The sequence below is a fragment of the Phoenix dactylifera genome, chromosome 17 (assembly GCF_009389715.1).
Source record: "Phoenix dactylifera cultivar Barhee BC4 chromosome 17, palm_55x_up_171113_PBpolish2nd_filt_p, whole genome shotgun sequence".
Taxonomy (NCBI): domain Eukaryota; kingdom Viridiplantae; phylum Streptophyta; class Magnoliopsida; order Arecales; family Arecaceae; genus Phoenix; species Phoenix dactylifera.
This window is the reverse complement of record NC_052408.1, coordinates 15379535-15406592: the sequence shown is the minus strand read 5'-3', so window position 1 is coordinate 15406592 and position 27058 is coordinate 15379535. Positions and strand designations below refer to the sequence as shown.

The 27058-nt window shown below is 37.9% G+C and overlaps 1 protein-coding gene and 1 pseudogene across 1 annotated transcript; one reads left to right on the top strand and one right to left on the bottom strand.

Moving 5' to 3' along the window:
• LOC103705514 overlaps positions 1-26236 on the bottom strand; it is a 30054-nt pseudogene extending 3818 nt beyond the window's left edge.
• LOC108511234 (RING-H2 finger protein ATL57-like) lies at positions 14072-15664 on the top strand. Its single transcript, XM_017842367.2, has one exon. The coding sequence runs from the start codon at positions 14443-14445 to the stop codon at positions 15193-15195; it is 753 nt and encodes a 250-aa protein (XP_017697856.1). The 5' UTR covers positions 14072-14442; the 3' UTR covers positions 15196-15664.
• Positions 26237-27058: the final 822 nt, after the last annotated feature.

Here is a 27058-nt window from a genome sequence, read left to right as displayed (position 1 = left end):
CATAAATTAATGCCAATGTGAGGAAGACAACATTACAAATGTGTAAATCAGAATATTGGTTACTTCTTCGTGCTGAAATGATAAATACAAATGCTGGAAATAACACATTCTTACCATCTTTACTTTGTTCTCCTGTCATAATGCATCAAGTTGGAAAACAACTTCTCAGCATGCATGCTTATGCTTAGCTATATGTTTAACAACTCTGAGCAGACAGTATTGTTCTATATAACACATTCTGGTTGTTAGGTTAATCTCCATTTATTGGATAACTACCCTACATCTGTTGCATCCAACACCTTCTGTCATTATCAAGTTACAAGCATTAATAAAGCATTTCCATCAATCAAATCTATATGAAAACAATTTTAACAATCAATTACTCAAGTGTCAAATCTCGACAATCTGATGGTTGTTTGCCCCATTGCACCGCAAGCCAAAAGACAAGAAATCAGTTGATCATATGAGACCAATGCTATATCATGTTTTTCCATGCCACTGCTTGGCATGCACTGGCACAGCAGCATTCCATGTGCTTGCAACAGCCAAATGTATACTGGTGTCGTGTACCAGTAAGGCATTGGTGCAGTACATATCATGTCATGTCATGCCAAGAGACACTTAAATCCATGGGCTAACCGTTGGGCCTGGTCTAAAAGAGTGTAAAATGTCCTAAAGACAACCCATAAAGATCCTTTGGGCTCTTTTTGGAAAATGCATCAAAGTATGCATTCTTGGTTTGCATAAATATCATTTTGAAATTAGAATTTCATTTATCCAGCATTGACCATATGCGCCTAATGAACAAACTCTTGCATGTACGGAAATCACAATGAATGTCAACAAACCAACCTGCAGGCCAGATTTTGTATAGTTTTGTGCCGAATTTTGGGCTAAGGCGTCAAGCTTATATAAAATTTTTTATATGCTTGACTTGGACCCAATCAATTGATGACCCCTCACAATAACATTATTTTAATTAGGGGTGGCAATTTAAGAACTGACCCATCAACCCGAGCCCACGACTGACTTGCTTTAAGCAAGTTTAGGTTAACATAAATAGGTCCGAGTCATTAACGGGTCGAACCTTCTAGGCCCATCTATTAAACAAGTTGGATTCAGGTTTGGACCCATTTAAACCGTTTTGACACGTTTAATTATTGGGTCAGTTGAAGACTCAACTCATTTAACATGAAAGACCTGCTAAACCTATTTAACAACCACTTAACCCATGTAAGACCCACTTATCCATTTAGTCCGTTCAAATTCATTCAATTTATTTATTAAACAGGTTATACTAGTCGGGCTAGGTTACCTATATAATAAAAGGGCTTTTTGCACATATATCCTCCTAAATATTGTAATTTGCATGAATATCCTCCTAAAATTAATATTTGCATGTATACCTTTATAAAATACTTGTTTTACATGTATACCCTTTATTTTTATTTTTTTCTTGTATATATGCCCACACCATCTAACGCCACCAAAAAATTAGCGGTTTACAATTGAAAATGACTGAAATATTCTTAATAGGTAGATATGCAAAAGAAAATATTTATAAAGGTATATATGCAAATCATTGGACTTTGAACTCTTCAGACTTATTAACAACCTCCACGGCCATGTAGTAGAAGGCCATCCTAGACAAATTTGAGAATTAAAATAGGCTGAAATAGAAAAAAATAAAATTAGAATTTTTGGCATGTAAACCCTCCTAAATATATGAAATTGCATGAATATCCTCGCAAAATATTATTTGCATATATACCCTTATCAATAATTTTTTTTGCATATCTACCTATTAAAGATATTTCAATCATTTTTAATTTTAAACCGCTAATTTTTTGACAGTGTTAGATGGTGCGGACACATATGCAAGAAAAAAAAATAAAGAATATACACGCAAAACAAGTATTTTATAAGGGTACACATGCAAATATCAATTTTAGGAGGTTATTCATGTAAATTTCAATATTTAGGAGAGTATGTACGCAAAAAATCCTTAATAAAAAGATTAGATTCAGATTTGTATTTTTGACCTGTTTAATAAACGGCTCGGATTTGAGTTAACGGGTTTTTGACCAAACCAATATCCAACCTAACCCAATCCAATTGCCAGCCCTAATTTTAATCTTGCTATAAGTTTAAAAAGGTTAATTTTGTAATAAAAAAATAGCCTAAATCTATCAATTTCATTTAGTACACGTCTCTCATATATACAAGAAACAAAGATTAACAAAAAAACCATAATGTAGTCATTGAGCAAGCATATGTTGGATGAATTATGGAACTTTGGGGTAGCTGTTGTCATCAACAAGCATAACACTAACATGTTGAATGAATGAAAATTAGCATGATAATGCGAATACTAGCAGTATGCAAACATTGGTGAAAATGATATGGACAATCATAGATAATATTATTTGAACATTAGCTGAAACAAGAAATCGCTATACCTATAAAGTCTGTGCTCCTAGGTTCCTTGTGAATTTGTCAATAACTCGATTAGCATTCCTTAATTCATAACAATTACATTTAAATATGTTTAATCTACCTAAAAATGTTTAATACAAAACTGCGGCAATTTGATATAGAAGAGAGAAGCATAAACCTCAAACTGCTCATGGAGAGGCAAACCAAAAAAAACTACAAATGGAGAGATCGAATATGACAACTTGGATATAAGCTCTAGAACAAATAAAAACGGTGATTCTGATGACATATCATAATGATTGACCTAGGCCAAGCAAATTGGATAACCAATCTTAGCAAAAAACATATATGGATAATTTCAGATGAGCAAGTAAGCATATTTTAAGGTTATTCTGAAAAAAGGATCAACTTATACAGTAAAAATGACAAATTCATCATATTGTAACATTCAATTGAAAGCAAGATATTCACATGCCTGCAAATGAAAAGCAACTAACGATATTATGGATAAAGAGTTCATAGTGCGATCTTTTGAGCTATTAATGTCATGTACCTTTGCCCAAAACTTCATCTGCAAAAGAAGCAAGAAACCTACTATATTAGTCAACAAATTTTCTAAATTTTCTACTACACCTAATTTTTTGACATGTATTGTATAAAACTAATAAAACAATAAGAGAAATTGGGTGAAAAAAATTACTAGTGAAGCCAAAACTAATCCGTATTACCAGATAACTTAATATTCGAAACCTTTCATCAATTGAAGAAACAAGAGAGAAAAATACAGATCTTGAAATGCCGTCCTTATTTTCAACTGAAATATCACATTCAATTCCGGTTCGACAATCCACAACTTTCAAAACCGGAACTCTAGCTTTCAATACTGGCAGTACCCCAGATACATGTCCTTGCCCTGAAACATCAAAAGTTAAGCAGAAAGCAATTGTTGCAATATTATATATATACATATATGTTTGTATGTATGTACATATATGTGTGTGCGCACGCACGCATATTCTAGTTTCAGATTAGTGGGGAGGCACATTTAATAATTATAATACACAAAATTTTCATATTAGAAGGACATTAAAATAGAAAAATTCCTATATTATGTATATTCTTTCAAAGTATCTACAAAAATATAACAAATTCAAACTTACCAATCAGTAAAATGGAAATTCTATGTAACATTTGAATGGCATAAAACAATGAGTGTCAGATTTTGTATTAAGTTTTTCTTTGCTCTCATCTTTGTGCAATTAATGAAGGATTATTTTGTACATTTTGCTGGCTAACAAAAGATCCAACTAGAAAATAATATGAGTGAAGAGTGAAATATGACAATGTTATGCATGTGTTAATACAAGCATAATAAGCCAAAGATGCTACGAGTTTCTTTTGTAGAAAACATAAAAAATATAATTCCATCTATTTGTGGTTGGTTTAAATTCTCCTCCATATTGCTTCCTATCAAATGTCAAATCCTTTAACATGGAAAGTGGATGTATCTTCTCACTAATTCCATCCACATCCTCTTTGTTGACTGCCTCCTCTCTTTTTTTCCCTTACCCTTTTTGGTGATTACTGCCTCCAGTTATTTGATCAAAATGGAATGTAAACTATAAAAACACGTGCAACGAAAAATGAGAAATAGAAACTGTTCAACATTAAGATATTACTTTGACAAGCATACAAGGCTCTGGAGAACTTCTTAAGAACAGAAATCTTCCTGTCACGTGGGAAGTCAATCATATCATTGTCACTAAAGTTGACAGACAGATCCAGATCACTTGTAGCAGTAAATAAGTCCATTATGAAAGAACCAAATGCCTCCACAACTGGAAATCCATTTTTATTACCTGAAAGGAAAAAATGAAACAAGCAAAAGTTTCTAGTTTTCATTAGTCTATTTAATGTAAAACCAGAACAAGAAAAAGCAATAGGTTTCTACTTGATAAAAAATATAGTAAACAAATAATATTTATGGGAGAACTGAAATGCACTTCTGACATACTATACTGCAAGCATTTGCAATACATATTTATACTCATATATGCATTTAACAGTGAAATGGATATAAAAATCAATACCAGGTATGAAGAATAACTCTGCTTGATTATTAGTACTTCAACAACTGCTACCTAGACTCAAGTTAGTGCTTATGAACTCAATGTAATTATTGCAGCCTCAAACCAAGATAGAGCATTGTCACACCCTAAAGACTGGTCTGGCCATTCAAAGAGCTCTAGAATGTCCAAGATCAACTGAAACGTGAAATAGATGTAGCAATAGAGCCCTATCACAGTTTGTCAGTCATATGTGTTATCAACTCATACAAAGCAACAGCAGAAGATACAATTCATAGCATGGAACTCTACAAGTATCTAGCCAACGAGCCAGCAATAAAATTCATATCTTAAAATACAGTATCTATTAGTATTTTAATTCTAGATCACAAGTTAATCTTGGTATTGTCTATTACAACGATATATTCTGACTTGATAATTGAACCTATTAAATAATTGTATCATATGTTCAGAATTATATTTCGTATCAAGTTTTTAATTTAATATGGTATGCCAATCTAGCTAACATTCCAAATAACTCTTTTTTTAGTTGCAAACAACACATCGGCATCAATATACATGACAGGTTAGTAAACTGGCAAGTCAAATGAATGCCATAAGAAAGATGATAAACAGAAGAATAACAAAAAATAATATAAAATATATAAAACAAATTAAAAAATAAAATAAAAAATGCAATACAGAAAAAAACAAATAAAACATAATGAAAAATAAACTAAAAAAAATCAAAAACAAGATAAAAATGTTAAGAAGAAAATTAAGAATATGACATAATGAAGAATATTTGACATAGAAATGTAATCCCATGGACTCTTGATAATTTATCGTAACGGCCCAAACCGGCCAGTATAGAGCGTATCGTACTGTACCGATTCGATACCGAATATCCGGTACGGCAGGCGTACCGGGTGCGTACCGACACTCGGTACGCCGAAAAGATCCCATACCGTACTGTACCAACACAATGCTAGTGTGGTATCGGTACGGAGTCCGGTACCGAGACAGCGAAACTTGCTCGATATATTTGAATTTTTTTTGACTGTTGATATATTTGAATTTTTTATGCCTTCATTACTTATATGAATAGTTAAATGCTCTCTTTGGTTCACTTGCCTTTCAAATTATCTCTTTCAAGAAAAAGTGAGAGAATTTATAAAAGAGCATGAATAATGAACTAAATTTTCCCCCCCAAACACCATTAGTGATGATGCACCTCAGACTGGCTTGATAAGCTACGATGATGCAACCCCATGAGAGCATGCTGAAGTTGAAGTTTAGTATAGAATACAAGAAACCAAAAATTGATGCATATTAATATTGGGGATTTAAGTAACAACTTTTATTGAGCATTTATGTATCATAGAAGCTGTTATATAACATAAATAATGGCCACAATCTACTTTATTCATATACATCAAACAAATATAATATGTTCTAAATTCGAATATCTAGACATTTTTATATAAAAAAAATCTTTTAATATAGACAATTCAACAAATATATATATATATATCATTTTATGAACAGTAGCATGAACAATTTTATTGTTCCTTATTTCTACTATAGTGCAAATAAAGCTGTTATAACAGTCATTTCTTATTCCCAAAACTCCAATTAACGATTGACCAAGCAGATAACAGCCATTTTTTATATCATAATGAGATGGATCTGGTATTTGAGAACATCAAATGTTCCTAAAACCACGATTTGGGAGAAGGTTGACGGATAATGAAAGCATTGACTGGTGAAGTGTTTGAGTGTGTGTTTGTGACAGATAGAGAGAAAGAGAGAGAAGGGGAGGGAGGAAGAGGGAGAGGAGGAAAAAGAGAGGTCGGCCCGCGGAGGCCAGGGAGCCTCCGCGCGAAGGTGGGAATCCACCTTCGGTCCCCTGTTTCGTTCAAAATAGGGGCCCGGAGCATGCCCTTTTTATTTGTGAATTTTTTAAGTTAAAGTCAACAAACCTATTGCCGACTTCACTTAATTTTTGGATTTGCCGACTTCAACTTAAAAAAACTCAAAAATAAAAGGGGCCCTCTTCGGGCCCCTATTTAGAACGAAACAAGGACCGGAGGCGGAGGCTCCCCGGCCTCCGCCTCCTTCGTGCAAAGGCTCCCCAGCCGGCCTCTCTTCCTCCCTCTCCCTCTCCCTCTCTTCCCCGCTCTCTCTATCTCTTCCTCTTCTCCTTCTTCTCCTCCAGCAAGGCGTCTCGGTTTCAATGGTGGAACCATCCCGGTCCGCCGCCGGTACAGCCCAAGATGCTCCGAACCAGACGATTCAGGACGATTCCACAAACCTTAATCCAGACTGTGGTCTCTATCATCAGCTCCAAAATTTGGTGAGGCTTGGAAATAGGATTCTCTATTACACTATCAGTTTGGTGAGAGAAGATAGGCTTATATAGGTTGATCTCGTGCAATATTGAAAGAAGGGAGGTTTTTAAGATACTTATGTTTTATATAACAGAAATTATCTTTTATAACAAAGTTGGCTTAACAAAATTTAATGACTTTCCAAAAATAAAACTTGACATTTAAAACTCTCATTTGTTTCTTTTAATATAATGTGGACATATTCACCATATGCAGAAACTGATGTAGGGCCTTTGTTGTGGGATATTGCCAAACAGGCCCGTATTATAAAAGATACATCTTCCCATTTGTACCTTTTGATATTTACAATGTTTGAGACAGAGAACCTATGAAGTGTTGTCATACGACACCATGCCTACATCAACCATATGATACCTGGTAAGTCTCTTAAAAGTAAGGATTGGGGAGTCGAGCATACTAGCCAGTACCAATTGGTAAAGTGCTGTCCCGACCAGAAACCAACACTAGGCACACTTTGGCACCATTTCCTAAGCAAATTGCATCATATTGCCTCGTATCACCAGCTACAACTCTCAACAGGTGCCAACCCATGCCCCGTGTTGATGAAGTACAAGCGTACCATACCAACCAATGACTGGTACATTTCTACAGGTGTCTACCACAATTTTAAAATATTTGATTAAAAGGTAACAGCCTCACATTCTTAAACCTGAGCAAGTAAGGCATTATCCATCAAATGACAAACCATAAAGCAGCAAGAGGTTTTCTTTTAAAAATGGAGAAAAGAAAAACAGAAGGCATCCACCAAAACCAAAAATTAAAGAACATAGTTTTTAGAGGGAGAGTAAGCAAGGGAGGTGGGGGAGCCTGGATGGTTATTTAGACATGAACAACTAAAAACCATGGTACTTCAAAATAATCAAAAGGTTGACTGCAAAAGATTAAAGAACTTAGCAATATTTCAGGATATCATACACTTTCACTAACCTGAAACAACAACAACAAAAAGATTAGAACTTTCACAGAGAAACAGTTTTCTTTCACACTTAATTAACCCATCAGAATATAATTTTGGAACAGCATATCTAAACTTAAAACACTTCCCACAGTGGTAGGAATTATATGTTCAGGTGGTAATTGTTATCAATGAGAAATGTTTAAGCCAACCAAGATCTACATAAATGGAAAGAAAATAAACCAGCACGTTTTTATCTCCAATCAATAGCATAATGTACTTTAATATCGCACAATCCAGAACAAAACAAAAATATACCTCCAATTAACAGCATATTCAAGATATCAAACTACAATATTACCAAAGATATCCATAGCGGTCGAATTGAAGGTTTGAACTAGGTGTCTCCGTTGCTCATAGTCAATTGGCCTTGGACACAGAATGGCATAAACATCAAGAAGCAATGCCTCGAGAGTTGGAACCAATACAGAATCAAATGAAATCCTTTTGAGCTCCTTTGACTCCAAAATTGCTGCATTCTTGCACAGCACTAGAAGAAGATACAGAAGAAGAAGTTTAAGCTACAGGATGCCACTTCATAAACATTTCAAACCAAAGTAGATAAACAAGACATAGTTAATCATGTCAGTGTTTTTCAGATCCCACAGACAACTCATTGAGCCTTTTAAGGGAAAAATAATCTTCCTATACATATATCCCCTGCAAAAATTGTATGCTAATAATCTTAAACAGAATTTATATAAAAAATTTCAATTAAAGAATGCCAGGGTCTTGTCTTCAGCCACTCCTTTCCTACCCTAATCATCCAAAATCCAAGCATGTGTCACAACAGGAGTGGGAACAGCAAATGAAACAGGCTGACACCACATATCATCAATCCCTGACAGCCTGCCCCTATGATTTGGACCCAGAAGGCGTTAAGTGAGACAGAGTTTTACCACCAAATTAACATTACGCATTACACTACTATACATGATATATAGACTTATGCATGAAACCTTGGTAATCTAGTGTTACTAAAATGATAGAGTAGTTCATAATATATCCCTCTTCTCTTAAAAAACTAAAACTTCATAGCATCTTGCGTTAGCAATGTCTCATAATCAGAGCATTGATCTGATGATAAAATGTAAGCTCATAGCAATATCTTAAAGAAAAAGAAAGATTATGTAACAAAGCATATGTTATATTTACATGATATTAGAGTTATATTTCAAAACTAAGGACCAAGTACATTGATATGAGCTAACATTTACAATTTATCACAGCCAACTATGTTTTTCATATATGTTTTGCAATGCACTTTTAAAATGCAATATAACAAAAGAACATTTTCTATTTTAGACCAGCTTAGCACAACCTGCTGACCCCAACTAAATACTCAGACTCCAGCACCATGCTGAACTTCAAGTTCTTCCATGCTTTAACATTGCCAATTGGGACCTGTGAAAGCTAAATAAGAAGGGAAAAATATGTCTCATGAGTTTCCACATGAAGCCATGTGAGTTTCTTGCCTTTTGTACGTACTTTTATTTTTAACAAACAGACCCCTTCATGTTCAATCATTGGGACAAAAAAAGGCATACGATACATAGGCTTAAAAATTACAATGTGAAATTAGAACAATAAATGCCAAAAAGAACAGAGCAAAAACCAAGCATAAGATTGTCAAAGATACATGATGCTAAGCACAATTCGAAGTAACAAGACTATAAACTTGTGGCACACTCATCAGTGTCAATCAAGCGATGCTTCCAAAATCAATCAACAATGCAAGGTAAATGTATGTTCGGAATAATCCACCTGCACGGTCCAATGTCATGGTGCAGAACCTGCAAAAAAGATGGAACAAAGCTTTTATTAGTTAGCATACTGCCGAGCAGGTTTATATACTAGCTTTTGTCAAAAAGCACCTTATTACAGCCAAAAAAGAAGAAAAATGATTTTCATATGGATTATATGGAATACAAATGCCTTCACACAAGAAACATCACTTTAGAGTCCTTCACTATTCACGATATAAACACATATTATAAACACTTCAGGAATTTTCACTTCCCACAATAACCTGAAATCACAACTAAGAAAGTATGTAATGCTGAGCAACTGTCAAATGTAAATAGTATGCATAGAACACCCTGTCTTGCCAACATCTAATTGGTTCAGCTCAATTAGTGCCTTAAAAGTCTTTCTCAAACAAGAAACAAACAAACAAATAATGCTTTCAAATCGACAAATACTAGGCCGGAAACTTGAAGTACCAAGTAAATACACGCAGTCGATGTTCTTTATATGTCCTCATAAGATGTTGGAAAATTATTAAAATGCAGAGAAACTATGTTTCACACTTTTTATCATTTCAAGAAACTATATATCCACCTTTTAACATGTTTTGCTCTTACTAATCAAAGCCAGTGGTAATCCAGAGATTTATCTACATGACATCAAAAAAAAAAAAAAGAAGGCATCAAAAAGTGGCTTGGCTCTTGATCGACTCCAAAAGGAAATGAACATTTAAGAATCTCAATCAGGGACAATATTGCAAAGCACTACATAAACAAACGAGTCAAAGTCTCCAAACAAAATATTCGTCATGGTAAATGGAGAAACAAAGATTCAAATCACGCAATAAAAAAGAAAAGAAAAAAACCCTATAACCGAAAGAGTAATTCCACCACAAGAAGTCTTCAGGACAAAAAAAAGCAATAAATCGGAAACATGGATCAAGCCAACCAAGAACAAGATTTCGCGATACCAGTCCAATAAACGACCCCATAAAGGGAAAAGAAATTAAGAAAATCGAAAACAATAGATAGAAGTCAAGAAAGAGCGAACAAGGGATCAAGAAAGAGAAAGAAACGGATGCACCGGGATTAAAAAAAAAGAACTCCACCTGCCTCGCGACCGCTCGACAAGATTAGAATTGGACTCGGTCTCTCCTGCGGAAGAAGCCGGCGTACGAATAGCGGCGCCGAGGAGGAGGCGGCAGGTGGCGCTAGGGTTCCGGCGAGGACGATCGACAGCAGGGGGTAACGACTGCTCCTCGTTCTCGTGGAGGCGGTCTACATTCTCTTTGGGGACGCCTTGGAATATAGCAGCGAAGGAGGAAGAACCGGAAGAGGGTTCGGCAAATGAATACCGTCAGCGGCGTTGGGTCCGGTTCGTCGTGTCCGCGGTCTGGCCTCCTATATACCATTCCATTTGGGCTTTGAGATTAGTGCCCCTCTATCTTTCTGGGTATTGAGATTCGCTTGCGTCTATGATATCTACATGTCAAACACCTGCATTGCTGTCCCCCACTGGTCGACAGTCGACACCAAGGGGATTCCAGGGTTGACAAGCCCGTTGGGCCGTTGGCATTGCTTTCAAGGGCCCAAAAGCACACCTTTTGAAGTACCATAAGCTTTTCTGGATAATTTTAAAATATTTGATAAAAAAATTTTCTCACTCCTCCTCCTCCTCCTCCTAAAGCTGAAAAAGATTTTCTAGAGGAGCACTAATTTGGAGTTTTTAGGCAAAAATTATATTTGAGATGAGCTAGAAAACTTTTTTTTTTAAAGAAAAAAAAAAAGCAGATTCGAGTTTTGATGATGATTTTTTTAAAGAATAATTTAAAAAGAATTTATGAGTTGATAATACTTCACAGTACCAATTTTTAATAAAAAATATGAAAAATATTATAATATTATACTATAATATAATAATATTATATTATTGTCGCTATTAAATATAATAATCATATTATAGTGATATGATATAATTATAGCATAATAATATTAAAATATAGAAGTTCCATAATATACTAAACTAATAATAATAATATTAGAATGCTAGTGTTATTTTATGATAATACTATAAAAATACTATTATATTTATAATAAATGTTAAAATTTTTATTTTATATTATTTTGGTTAAATATAAAAATAAATTTTATAAATTAAGAATATTTTAAAATAATAATTTTTGAAAGTATAAATAATTATATAGTTATTCTTTATTATTCTTTTTATATTAAAAATACTTTCTCAATTTAATTATTAAATAAATATTAATATTTCATAATATTTTAAAAACATGGTTATCAAATAGCTTCGTTATCCAAAGCTCTGCAGGCAAATACTACCTCCATATTTTGCATTAATGGGAATACTGCTTCCAACTCGCAAGCATAGCTTCGGATGATCCTGGTGGCAGCGTGATACTTCCACAGGGGACCCCAATAGCAAATCATGTACACCAATAAGAGTAAGGTAAAAATATCACGCCCCCGCCTGCATGGGGCACGTGAGGCACCCAATGCCCATGTGGGGGCCATATGAGGAGGGAACACGGATCTCCTCTGTCAGATATTGTCCGGTTTTCAGAGCTTCACGCAAGCGTCCTTCATCCCTCCTCGATTTTGTTTTCCATCCAAAACGTGTCTACAGGATTTGAAGACACCCGCCTCATATGCCCAGACTCTGAAACAAATCTTTCCGATGTGGGACTATTGGGCTTCACACCCTTTCCATCATTAGACAAAAGCCGTCCTCAGCTCTTATACCAAATGTCACGCCCCCGCCTGCGCGGGGCACATAAGGCACCTAGTGCCCACATGGGGGCCACATGAGGGGGAACACGGGGCTCCCTGTCAGATATTGTCCGATTTTGGGGCTTCACATAAGCGTTTTTCATTCCTTCCCGATTTTGTTTTCCACCCAAAACGCGTATGCAGGATTTGAAGATACCCGTCTCATATACCTAGACTCTGAAACGAGTCTTTTCGATATGGAACTATTAAGCCTCACAAAAAGCATCACCATAGATAACTGAACCTCCAATCCCTCGAGTGGGACCAACTCGTCATGCAAGTAAACTCCGGGAAAAAAAAAGGGTCCAATTTTCTAATACAATCATAGTTCTAGATTTCATATATGTTTGGCTCCTGTGGCTTATCCTCAACTAAGTCTCCATCAGCTACACAAGCATCTAATCTTCTTCTAATTTATACAAGGATCAATGTCCATTACATAACAACTCGAGCTGTTAAAGAGTTAGTTTTACATTGAATTGGTTTTAAAAGTGAGGTATAGTTCAAGTTTAAAGCCTGAATCCCAAGATAAATAGGCAGGAACCCAACCTTAATTTTTCTACAAGCATTAGTCTTGCAGCTAACCTCATTACCAGGGTATCTGGGTTTCAGTTTAAAGTATTTTTCACAGCAAAAACATTGTTATCATTATTATTATTTTTGATACAACGGCTGCTTACACTGTTCTACAATGAGTGCAGCCAATAGAGTTAATGGAAAGAAGATGGCGTAAAGATGAAGGAATGGCTACAAAATACGACCAAAGGATCTCTCCCGAGTGTTTTATTGCAGGGTTGCGTGCAATACTTTCTAGACTTCCTTGTGAGTGTTTTATCAAAATGCAGCTAGAGATGTTGGCTTGTGGTCATCCAAGAAGATCATATACATATATTCGTGGATTTAAAATTTCCACAACACAACCCTATGTCCCCGTCAAAGGTGCCTGTCACCTATGTGTCTTTATTTATTTTGTTTTCTATTACTTATTTAAGAATCAAGATGAGGCCCAAAGGTGGTTTTGGGGCCTTCCCAGAAACCATCCCCTGGATTTCATCCAAGGCTTATGCTGGAACCCGCACGACGTACGCTATCGAAGAATTATAAAATACTAGCGACCGTACTATTTAATCGGAGGCTTGGAGCCATTTGAAGGTGTTATTATAACCTCCGCAAAACAATATCAATTCTATGTAGTCTACGTCCATTATACATCATTTTGACCTGTCCTATTTTGGTTTAATTGCTTCTAGCCCGTACCTTTGGTATCTTTGCACCACCGTAACTTCCATTCTTGGAAATGTTTAAGAAAATAAAAAGATATATATATATATATAAGGTCACTTAATAATAAAAAAAAGTGATGTTTTTCGATCCTACAATAAGTCCAAAAGGGACCACAACAATAATAAGCAGGACCCAACTGGGAATAATACATAACGTCATAATGATACGCCAAATATTAGACGCGTCACCCGGAGATTTTTTTTGAATAAGTCAGACAAATATTTTTTACTCACTTAGCCAATTATTTTTTTTAATTTTTTTAACTGTATATATATTTTAGTATAAGAAGCCGGTGTACCCAAAAAAAAAAAAACATATTACGTGGAATAGTTGTAAAAAGAAACGATAATAAATTATAAAATTTGTGACCAACTGACTCATTATTTATCGAGAATAATTCCAAGAAACACCCAAGTGCAAAAAATAAATAAAAAATACTATATATTTTTTAATCTAATTTCGAGAACACTGTTGTCTGTTGCTATGCTCACAGCGGCAGGATCCATCCCACGATTTACCGCAGCAATAAAACAATAAAATAAATCCTTAGAGGGGCCCACATATTAGGCAGCCTGATCTCGATCTGTATTTCCTTTCACCCCCTTCAAATCTTACGGACCAACCTCTCCCTTATCCCTGCTCGACCCCTCCTCCATTCCTCCTCCCCTTCTCCGAAACCCTTCTTCCCTTCCCTCTCATCTCTTATCCCCTGCCATCGAAGAAGAATTAGAGCCACCCACAAGAACGGTAGCCCAGTTATGATACCCACCAATCGAAGGCTCCTCCGAAGTGGGGAAGCCCCGGGCCCGCTCCTCCAGCCGGGCGTGCACATGCACAACGCCACCGCCGCCGACGCCCCGTCGCTCCTCCAGTCCAACCCGTCCTCCATGGCCTTCACGGCGTTTATCATCCTCGTCGCGCTCTTCTTCCTCGGCTCCTTCGCCATCGTCGCCCGCCGCTTCTTCTCCGGCATCCACGTCGCTGACGCCCCCCACCGCCGCCCGCCGGCGACCTCGCCGCCGCGACGGTTCCGGGGGAGCTCCTGGCCCGCCGCCGCCGCGCGCGGCCTGGACCCGGCGGCGGTGCGGCAGCTGCCGGTGCTGTCGTACGTCGGCGGGGGAGGGAAAGAAGGGTGCGTGGTCTGCCTCGCGGATTTCCAAGACAAGGAGAAGGTGAAGCTGATTCCTGGGTGCGGACACGTCTTCCACCCCCAATGCATAGATGCATGGTTGATGTCCAAATGGTCGTGCCCGATTTGCCGGTGCTCCGAGCTGTTCGGGTCGACGGGTGCTGGGAGAGGAGCGGTGAGGTTGGATTTGGTCGTCGGAGATGGTGGAGAAGAGTTTGGAGTGGATGTGGAGGTGGGGGCAGGGAGGGGAGGGGAAGAGGAGGTGAGGGGGAGAGGAGGGGAGGGGGAGAAGGTGTTGGAGTTGGGGAGGAGCAGCAGTTCTTCTGGTTTGTGGGTACAAGGCGAGAGGGTGGTGTTCCTGCGGCGCACCTGCAGCTTTTGAGAGAGAAGATTCTGTACGTGTCTGTGTTGGTAGGCATCTATCTTCAACAAGTGTACGCCCATGCAACAGTTGGCTTCTCATTCTGTAAATATCCCCAGGCAGAAGTTTCCAACGAAAATTCTGCATTCAGGCTAGCATTTGGTTTGTTTTGTCGAGCTGCTTACTTTGGATGATGTCGATCAGATTATTTCTGGAGTCTATCGAAATCGGCCCCGTAGTTGAGATGCACGAAGCTTTCGCCACCTACAGCTCTACCGTTAAAAAAAAGGAATTCCTATATTCCCAGCAACTATTGCGTCACAAGGATATTGCTTGTTCATATCATCGCACTCTTTTTTTTGATTTTTTTTTAATTATATTGCGTCACAGGGAACACCAATCCTTGCTTTCTGCTGTATGACTTTTAGGAACATGGGTTGGGCCCAGCAGCGATGCTAAAAATATCTCACACAGAAGTAGTAGAAACTTAGTGGAACAACTGTTGCTGCTGTTTCTGATTTTGCCAGGACCATGCTTGTTGAGCTAAAGAGTCGAACTGCCGTGGGCGAAACTCGGTGAAGTCAACCTATTTCAAGTAACAACGCGTTTATGTTCCAGCGAATAATCCAAACTAAAATTTCTCATTACTAAAAGCCGCCTGGTGCCCAAAGATATTTTGTCGCAAAGGTTGTACTGCTCCTAGAATCTCGTATCCTGCTGTCCTTCCTTTTTCTTGCCTTGATTATTTTTGCATTATAAACTTAGTGGTGGTTCATGTGCCTATTATTATCTCCTCCTTTGGGTCGATTGACTTAGGAAGGTGACCTGTCCCACCTTCCTCGTTCCTGGTGGGACATTCCCACCTGCCAGTCCAAATCACTGAAAGGTTACCCAAGTGGATTCTTCGATGGGCAGCCCCTTCATGCGCTGTAATCTGAAACAGGGGCTGCCACCGGAAGCCACTTGCAATGGATGGACGGCTAGATATGGACGACGATCACTTTCTCAAGTTTAACATGAGGGATTTATATAAAAAAAAGGATGAGCACGTCAACGTCGAAAAGCGTATGATAGTCTCCCAGTGGAGCCGTAAAAGAGACCGCAACAATGGACAGACGATTCCCAAGATCAATTTGTGCTCAGCTAACTGGGGGAACCTTAGGACCCCCAAATTGTCTCTAATTCACCGGACTTAGGCTGTCAATACAGTAGTAGTTAGATGGAAGAAGACCAGCCAAGCTTTGCAAGACCGAGCACCGGGATCGTTACCATGGACGACGATGGTCGTCACTTTGTGGTTGTGTAAGACTTGGGCCTACACAAAGCCAATCTACAAGGAATTTACCTGAATCTAAGATCCAGATGGCGGTTCAACTCGATTGGTCTGGCGAGGGAACCCAACCGACCCAAACAAAGCTGGCCCTAACTTCGTACCTGTTAAATAGATGGGTCATCTTGGATCAAGGATAAGGTGAACCTGGACCAACCCTGAACCATGTGCACCCAAGATGAGGCCTCTACTGCAGCACGATAAAGGAATGATCACCAGAGATCAGAAATCAAATAATCATTGATGAATACATACTAAAGCAACAAGGAGGTTGTACCTCTACAGTTGGCTGGAATATTGACGATGTCAGATAAATCATAATTCCTAGCCCACACTTGGGCACTCAGAATGAGCATCACAAGGTGGCTTTCAATATCTTCCACGAAATAGATACAAGGGAAAGAATTTCATTAGATATTTATCTGTAACATCAATGATGAACATAAGCTGCCATTTGTCATTCCACTCGAAACATGTTAATGCTCCAAGAACATCAAGAACAACGGCGGCAATGAAAAAAATGAACAATTATATAGACATGGTGCAGGTGCCCCTAGAATAGTTCCCACCGACAAAACTCGAGGATCCAGCAGCTTATTACCTTTTGTTCTGTCGAATTTGTTTTATTTTACAGTATAGCATATGCTCGGATCACCTCGATGATGGGTGCACGGCATAGCGGGCACTTGCCTCCACCACGAACTAACTCATTAGCACATTTTGAACAAGTACACATGTGACCACATCTGAGGCAGCAAAAGAGCATATATGAGCATCACAACAAAAGTAAATGCGAACCTAGTTATGCATCTCAAGTAAAGCTATACACCTGTATAGAAGGGAATCAATATGACTGTCACAGCAGATACAGCAGGTCCCTTTCCTCACTTGGCTCCATTTGGCTCCGTCCTCAGATATTTCCTGGCTCATCCCTGAAAAGAACAAAATATAGTCCATGTTGATCTCGTAAGGACTAGAGGGCTTAAGAGTCAAGCAGGCATTTCATCTTGCACTACATGAAGTTTCGCATGTGACAATGATCAAAAAGAAGAAAAAGCATGCCTGGAAATCCATGAGACTAGGTCCCAGAGCAACCCCACTTTTTTTGAGAGCATATTTGGAGGCTACATATTATGAAAGTTAGGGTTCTTCCTGCAGAAGACTAACTTTGAAATGCGTATGTTTGAAAAGATGCTTTAACCTGATGCACATATGTATCAGTAGTCTCAACTCTCAACTGAAAGGTCAGAGACAGCCATGAAACACTGGCAAAGATCCGGGCTGCCACTAGCCCTTTCAAGGTAATCTAACCCACACCTGAGGAGGTTACTTTAATTCATCAATAATAATGATATAATGCCTTAATAGAATAGCAGAATAAATAAGTATCTAGTCACAATTTTAGAAAAAAGAAATAGTGCTTCTAATCGATTTATAAACTATAGATAAAATATATCTATTGGCACCAGAGAGAGGTTCATATGGAGTTATGTCGTCCATCGCGTGCTAGGAAATATGAAACATCTTATCACCACTGGGACAGTAAGCATGATTATGGCCTTGGAGTAAATTGGTAATGGCATGACCACAGGGCAGTAGACCTTCAAGAAATAGTTTGTCCTTGTGAACTAGTGGATAAACACATTCATTTGTAAGTTGTATGCCTTGCTAGAAGATTTGAGACTGGTCTTGCATTTAATCAGCCAAGCATTTCTAGAATCTGCCATAGGCATTTGGAACTTACTGGATGCCCACGCCATCCACAAGACCTTTCTGATGTACATAAGGAGTTGCAATAGAGAAAGGGGAAAAATAGACATGGGGAGAAAATCTGTGGAGGCCACTGCTCCAACAATCTCATGTTTTAAAAATGCCAGATTTCATTTAAGAAAGGTGACTTCCTGTTTTCTGAAAATGTTTGACTTGTGGGGGTCTTGGACTCCCATCATCCCACTGACTTCCTCATCCTTGCATCTCATATATTTAGACCTTCCCACCAATTACAAGTATAAGCTGACCCGTCATTCAAAAAATGGCCTAAGAGAAATAAGAGCACTTAAAGATCAAAATAGAAAATATGAGTTTAAGGTATTAATTGACTCGTCATGCATGCTATGGACCTTGGAACAGAATTTGCAGGAGGTATTAAATCTTTTAAGTGTAAAAGAGCCATGCAAAGGTAAAAGAAACCATAGTCTATAATAATATCTACAGCAATTTCCACTTCCTAACCATAATTTTTTTTTATTACTTAAAACTGTGAATAGTAAAATCAAAGACAAACTACTACTCACCTTGTCCTCCAGCAGAACGATTCAAAGCTGCAGAAACTTCCTGTCTGACTGAACGTTGCAATTCTAGTTGCATATCCATGCAAGCCTCCAACATTCTTTGCATGTGACTCATCCCTTGCTGAAGCCTAGCCATGTCTGCCCTTAAATCATTAATAATATCCCATTCCTGCACCAAAACAATAACAACAGTTTTAAATGCCAAAACAACAAATACACTCATGGCACATGAACTATGATTCTGATGACAGCCTCAGCAGCAGCATCAGGCATGGCATTAATAAACCAAAATGCATCAATGTTCTAATTACTAAGGCAGGAGAGCGAGTGATTCATTCACAGGTCAATAAACAAATAGAAAAAATATGACAGACATTGAAAGCTATACAAGATGCAGCTTCAAAAAAGCAGAAAACCAATTTCCATTCTGGCATCCTTAACATGTATAAATTATTATATTATTTCTTATCTTATATTACAAAATGAAGCTTTATAAATTATTAATCGAGAAGGGAAGAAATAAATTCTGCTGGAGTTTCAGATGCCAAATTTAAACATTACGGGAAAGGTGGCGCACAATTTCTGAACGATGCATATTCTGTCTGGTCCAATTACTATGATGCAGTTCTGAGTGCCATAGTGGTTGTCTAGGTGGGAAAGGTGGAGGTGGTCGCACAGGAGGAGGTGGCCTGGGAACAGAATCCTGAAGATCCTGGTCTGCATCATCCCTGTGCCGGTCCTGATCTTCCTCTGGTGAAGTGGGGTTAGCCAAGGTTCTTTGCAGATCCCAATCAAGTGGAGCATGGCCCTGCCGCTGAACATAGGATTGTATCAACTGGTCTAAACTATCACGAAAGCCACTGCGAAGAAGATTAGAAACACTTCTCCTGCAAAACAAGCATAACCATTTCAACTCATAATAACTAAATAAATGAAGTGATTGTTAATGATAGTAAGAAAAAACCCTTATGTTGCAGATATACAGCTACCTGCTTAAGAGTTCCCTGAGTTCCATACTGTAAACATTGTTGTCATCAGGAGGAATGAATCTATTGACTCTTCTAATGGGAATGGGCCGTGGACCTCTTGGAGGATCTGAATGTTCATCATGCCAGTTTTCAGCAGTAACATGAGATTCATCCTCATGCCACTCCTCATGCACTTCTGGGAGATGACTGCTTTCTCCATCTTCATCTTCTGGTGCTTCATGCAGCCATTCCTGTTCTACATTTTCATGCCAGTTCTCATCAGATTCTTCTCCAGTCTCTTCATGCCAATCACTGTAACCACCTTCAGTAGACTGCTGCCAGTCTCTTCTCTCATGGTCCACATTTTCTTCCTGCCAATTCTCCACTTGATTTGTCGATTCTTGCACGTCCATATTTTCGTTAAGGATACTGTTTTCCAGCCCAGCTGTTTCATGTGTCTCTGCTGATTGATGCATATCAATGTTCTCACTCATAAGTTGAGATTGTTCATGGTTATCATCAGGTAGCTCCACCTCAGTGCTTAGTTGAGATTGATTATTTCCAGAAACATTGACGTTTTGACTAGCGGAATTATCAGATTGACTGATTGCTTGACCACGAACAATATTCTCTAATCTGAAGCGAAATCCCTCTCTGCTTACAAGCAATAGTTCAAATTATTACTTGAACTAGTTCTGCACAGATTTCTATCCAATAAACTCACAAACATACTCGAACAGGTAAAAACTATGATGTTCGTTAGAAGTTTTCTTCAAAACCAGTTTCAGTTTATGAACAACAATCGTGAAATCAATTTTAAAGAAATTAATCACCACAACAAAATGAGAGAGAAAGAGAGAGTATACAACAGACAGAGACAACATGAACTAGTGAAACATAAAAGAATTGATGCTGCATGTATTAACACCACATATACAAATATGATATGGGTTTTATGAGAATTATGGACGGTTGAGTTCAAGAGATGATGAAATAATCACATGGATAATCTAATTTAGCATGTCTAAGAAAATGGATAGACTAGATAATTTGTAACATCTAGTGTTACCCAGACTCTTGCATCCAGCTAAAAGAATCTGCATGCAAATGTATCAACAAGTTAGATATGCATATTACATTTTCAATATTTACATAATGAATTAATAAATTGTTAATATTTAGCGCTTCCCTTATACACTGTCATATACAAAAGCTGACACCTTATAAATGTTATCTTATGGTATTTTTAGACATCAATGAAACATAATTTAAATGTTAAAATTGATTTCCCCCCTGTGTGTTGCAACTACCTCTTTTTTCAGCCAAATCAAAGACATGGATATGTATCTGAATCTGAACTCTGCCAATCTCCATGCAAAATTTGTTCTATCTTCAGCTAATGAACAATAAATTCTAAACATATCTACATCTTACACGTTGTTAATTTATATTAAAGAATTGCATTTGCCTCACTATCACAATACATTCAATGGTATAAACAAGCAAAAAGTATTAGTGCAAATCACGAAATTTGCATTTAAGTCCTATTATTGTGGCTATGTTTTAACACCTATGCCCAGTATACTACAGTGGGACTGATGAAATAAGATAATGGTGCTCGGTAATCCTCTTATAAAGAGAGTTATGGTTATATCCAATAAGGTAGTATTACACTAAAATGTATTTTAAGTCAGTATGTTGGTGACGCTTGTGCATATAAGCACACAGATTTGAGCTAGTATGAAACCAAAGAAGGCTAGAAATATAAATAAGTTTCGTGAAGGAAGCTTAACTTGCACTAATAGAGCGATGTGATGAAGAATCAACCATGATGGCACAATCACATTGAACGAAACCTACAGAAGCCTCAATAAGGCAGGGCCTATATTAATCCTAAAGCTGGAGAAAAGAAGACGGAGGATATGTATCAAAAACTGGATGAGAATTGTCCAAGTTTGGCATTCTAAGAAGAATTCAGCAAGGGGCAAAGATCTGAGATCTGGAAAACGATCTGGACAAACCGTCAAATTTCAGAAAGAATTCAGATCACTAAAGCTAAGAAGTTTTTGACTTTCAACGGATATGAAGAATGTAAAATAATTGATATGTATATAATGTAAAAATTGTATACAAGAGACAACAATATAAAATAGCAAAAACACCACCAGCAGCAGCATATAGCATAACTAATTTGTAACTCACAAATATTTCTTGATTTACTTCTCAATAATCAAATAGTTCATGATTTAATCAATTACTTGAAAAAAGTACTATATGCCCATGGAAAAAAATTTAAAATATGCCAAGAATTTCTCTAATATTTTGAAGAATTGTATGATTATGCTCGCTTGAAATGAATGCGAAAAAGGATTATAGTCAACCAAATAGGTGGGAGTGATGCGGGTGTTTTACAGATACATTACATGTTTCATTGTCTACGTGCAATGGAATCACATAACAAAAAAGCCTATCATGTAGAATATGCCGTAAAATTGATCTTGATTTTATTGTGTGTACATACTACTCTATATATATATTTAACAAGTGAAGAACGGACTAATACTCTATCTCTATAGGGGGGCACTAAAATATGCAATGTAGGTAGGTTTCCATCATTCTGCAGAGTGACCACCATACTTTTTTGGAAAGAAATTAGATTGAATCATAGATATTTGCAAGATCAGGAAGATTTCAAAAGAAAGAAGTAACATGACCGATGAACAACATATTATGCTGGTATCTTCTTATCATTTTTTGCAAGGGGATCATGTATCTCATTCGTTAATCATGTAATCATTATACCAAACATGACTCATATGGTAACATATATTATTCTGTATAAACCCCACAGTGTCCTCTAACTTTCATAGGCATCTAATGGCAAGGTTTCCTATAAGTTGTAGCAATTTGCAGGGCTAATAGTAAACATTCTCACAAATTACAGCAATCTCCAGCATCCATTTCTTAAATAATTATTTTTAGAATCTTATCCTTAAGTCAGAAAATTCTGTGGACATTTTCTGATCAATCCACCCACCTGCTCATATTGTCCTGTCAGATTTCTCATTTGGATATGCAAAAACATAATATTGACTGGTGACTTTCAAAACCAAAAAGTGCTGGATCTATGGACAAAAATCCAAAGATGACAACTAAATTTTGTACACCAAAGACATATACCTAGCAGCATATAAGAATCTAGTTTGTCTAAATATATATCACAAGCACATATTGCACTAAATAACCTCACCTTTAATATAAGTAACCAATTGATTGAAAAGACTATAAAAAACATGAGAATAAAGATAATGATTAATGTTGGACTATTAGATCAGAACATCAACACTCTTGATTTTTAAACATGCAACAAAAAACATTAAATCATCGGGATATGTCACCCTCCCATTGGTTTCATCTCAATTTTAACAAGAAGTCATTTAAAATGGACTACTTGTCTCACACTCTCGTTTGCCTTGACCCTTAAATCTAAACCAACTCGTTAACAAATATCTTTAGCCTACACACATGACCAAGCACATCAATTGGCTGATCCTCGTTTATATATGCCCAGCTGTGCCCACAAAAATCGAGCATAAAAAAATGGACTTTCATATAGCCCATCTTCAGGGCATCCAATAAACTTGCAGCAGAAAAAAAAAATGGTTACCTTAAACCAGAGACAGGATGGCGTTGTCTTAGCTGACCTAATTCTCTTGCTGCCACTGAAGGTGGCCTCTCCTCACTAGGTCCTCCATTTCTTAAGAATCTACCTCTGAGTAATGACTGCAAGATGCATATAGTTAGAATGCAATAAAATAATCATAAAGACAAATGCCTCATCATGTATAAGATGATAATAAACAAATGCAAAGAAATTTATTTTGAAAATGCCCTAGTCATAAACAAACGCTAATATATCTTTTTTGAGAAGCTAGTAATTCTCATTGGAAAATAAAAGAGAGGTAAACATTAATACAATTCCATACTATGACAACATTGAATGCTGAAATAAACAGAATATAGTAGTCTAATAATTTATCTCTTTAAAATACGATATCAAAGAGCAAGGAGATGTGTCAACACAAATCTAGATCCTCAGTGGAACACACAAATATCTGAGGACAGGCATCAAATTTAAAAGATTCACTTCATTTAATGTGAAAATTTGATCCAAATTTGGAGAATGATTCCAATATTTTAAGCATTACATTTGCAAAGAGGCATATCCTACATGAAAGAAGGCCCCATCCCTAAACTAATAAAAATGTTGGGTTCCCAACTTCCAAATGCCATGCATCCCCAGTATCATTCACTTGACTCAACTTTGCACCAAATAAAAGCATCAGCCCTTGGAAACCAAGAACGACAAAATTCATCACATTGTTCATTAGGCTAAACCAATAGAATAGATACATCAAGGTGTCTTAATTCAAGAACATGTTGCAGGTTCTACGATGTTGCTTCAACAATGTAAATAGAGCAAGTCAGATTTCAAATTTTACAAAAGACAAGGTTTCTGCCAATCATTCAGTGTAGTAGCTTCTACATAAATTGCTATTATAGTTGTGACGTTTTTATCTCGCTCTTACATATCAAAAACATTAAATTATACATATTGATGCTCATATGATCATCACAAGAATTTGTGAAATAAACAATGGACTATTGCTTTCCTTCACATCATATAAAATAAATTTGTACATATTTCTTGCATAAAAGCCCTTTTAGCATCTTATCTCGAATAAATGCATGCATCATGTTGAGCTTGAACACTCAAACATACATAACAATGGTTTACCTAACCTGTGGCACTGAAAATTTGTCTATCAAACAAAAATGCAAAGTTGAGGTCCTTGGGGACACATGGAGTCTTTCCAACAAAACATACATTGTATCGATTTCAGGTCGATTGCTATGTTATTAAGCATAGAATTAATCTTTATATCAAACAAAAATGCAAAGTTGAGGTCCTCGGGGACACATGGAATCTTTCCAACAAAACATACATTGTATCGATTTCAGGTCGATTGCTATATTATTAAGCATAGAATTAATCTTTATAAAAGAAAAAATTTGACAAGATCATCTGCTAACCTGTATCCGATTGCGGTGAGCAAAATCTGAAACTGTCCGAAGGCCTGACAAGCTCTGAAGCTCCCTCTGTCTCTCCCTCGCCATCCTCATAATCAGTTCAAGGCGAGCTTGCCGCCCTCGGGGCCTCAGCAAGTCCCTCCTCACATGCTCCGGCTGCCCTTCCTCAAGATCTGTGACTGATCCATCCCTCTCCCTCTCCCTCTCGACCCTCCTGCTAGCCCGGGCATCCCTCTGCTGGCTCGCCATCTGCACCCACTCCCTCACCAGCCTCACTCTCTCCCTTTCAATCTCACCAAGCCACTCCGCCCTCGGGCTTTCATTCCGCGGGGTGACTCTCGACTCTGTGTCCCCCATCCCATTCTCCGTCATCCACCCACGAAAGATCTGCCTCACCCTCGCTCTCTCCCCGTCCCCCAGATCAGGCGACTGCTCCCTGCTAGACCCCCGATCCTCCTCCTCCTCGCCCGGTCTTCCTGGCAAACCCACAGTTCCATGAGCCCATCGATCGTAGCCATTATAGTCGCTCTCGCTCGCATCCTCCGAGCTCCCGCGGAGCTCCCGCTCCTGCTCCCGGCTCTCAACGCGGTTCCGGTTACCCGCCGCAGGGGTGGCGGAGGCACTCCTCCGTTCCCTGGTGGAAGACATATCCTCGAGCTCCCTCCACATCTGGAGAATCGACGACGCCCGCGCCGCCACCGGCCGCTCCACCGACGAAGGCGACCGCCGGGACTCCCGGAGGAATGACGAATCAAGCATGGAAACCGTGTGCAGCCCCGCAAGGGCCATGAGCTCCGACTCCCGATTCCTCCGCTCGATGGTGGTGATCATCTCCTCGGCCTGGCGGGCGACCCAGCGGCTGAGGATCCGGGAGTGCCGGCGGGCGGCGGCCGAGGACTCGGCAAGGTCGTCTCCCTCCAAATCCGAGCGCCGGCGGCGGCGGGCGAGCTGGTCGGGGCCTCCGTCGGCGGATGTGTCGTCCTCCTCCTCTCCTCCACAGGAAGAAGAGAGGGCGGTCATGCAGCCGTCGAGGTGTCCGCGGACCAGCTCCTCCAGTCCCCGCCGGAACTCCAGATCGGCGTCCTTCTGCAGGAAGTCCGTCATTTTTTTGCGCTTCTTGAACGATCGCCGGATCGAAACCCTAGAAGAGGGGCATGGCCGCGATCGAAACCCTAGACCTATGGTGGCGTTCGATTTCTTGATGACCGAAACCCTGGGATCGGAAGGAAATAAACGGAGGAGATGGTGTTATAGAAATAGAAGGGGATTTTTTCTTTTTTTATTGGAAGGCGGAATTCTTTGATGCTGCTGTTTTTCTCGTGAGAGTGAAGGGAGAAGAGACGCAACGGCGATCCGAATGGAAGGGGACGAGGGGAGAAAGAGCGAGGGAAAGAGGAGAGATATGGTAGGGACTGATATTTTCACTCTTTCTTTTTATTGCCTTCGTATTCCTCTCACTTGTCATTGCTCGGAGTACTTTTTCAGGAATTTTGCTCACGTTACCCTCAGAATTTTTTTCTCTTTTCTAAAAAAAACCTTTTGACTTTCTCATGGACATATTCCATATTCCCCTCTTGAAAAAAAATATGTACGTCATAAAAAAAACTTAAAATTATATGCTTAAACATATTTTCACAGACAAAAACCCATGCATTAAAAAGAAACTATATCGGTCAAAAAAAATATATATATAGTTCATCATAAATATAATTCGGCTACTTTATTCACTTTTTACTTTATGAAAAATATATTATAATTTTATATCAAAGATACTTAAATTTAAATGATATATAATTTATTATTTTTTGAAGAAAAATTGCATTTGCAAAAAAAGTTCCATTTAGATAATAAACTTTCTTACATATGAATAAATAATTAAAAAATACTTGCAAAAAAGTTTTTCATTATCATATTTATTCTTAAGCAGATGTATTTACTTATCGTAGTCATATAGATATCCCAATAGTTGATACATATATAATACAAGTCAAAATAGTAATGGGCTTTGCAAAATTTAAAGTAAAATATTAGGAGAAAATATCATTTTATATTTTTTTATAAACCTCAAAGAATAAATATGGAATATACAAATTTTGAAAGAATTTAATTATTTTTTTCATCTTTGAAAAGAACCAATCGCGTTTGTATTTTATGAAAAACAGTCAAATATATAAACCACTTATTGGAAAATTCTGTATGTAAAT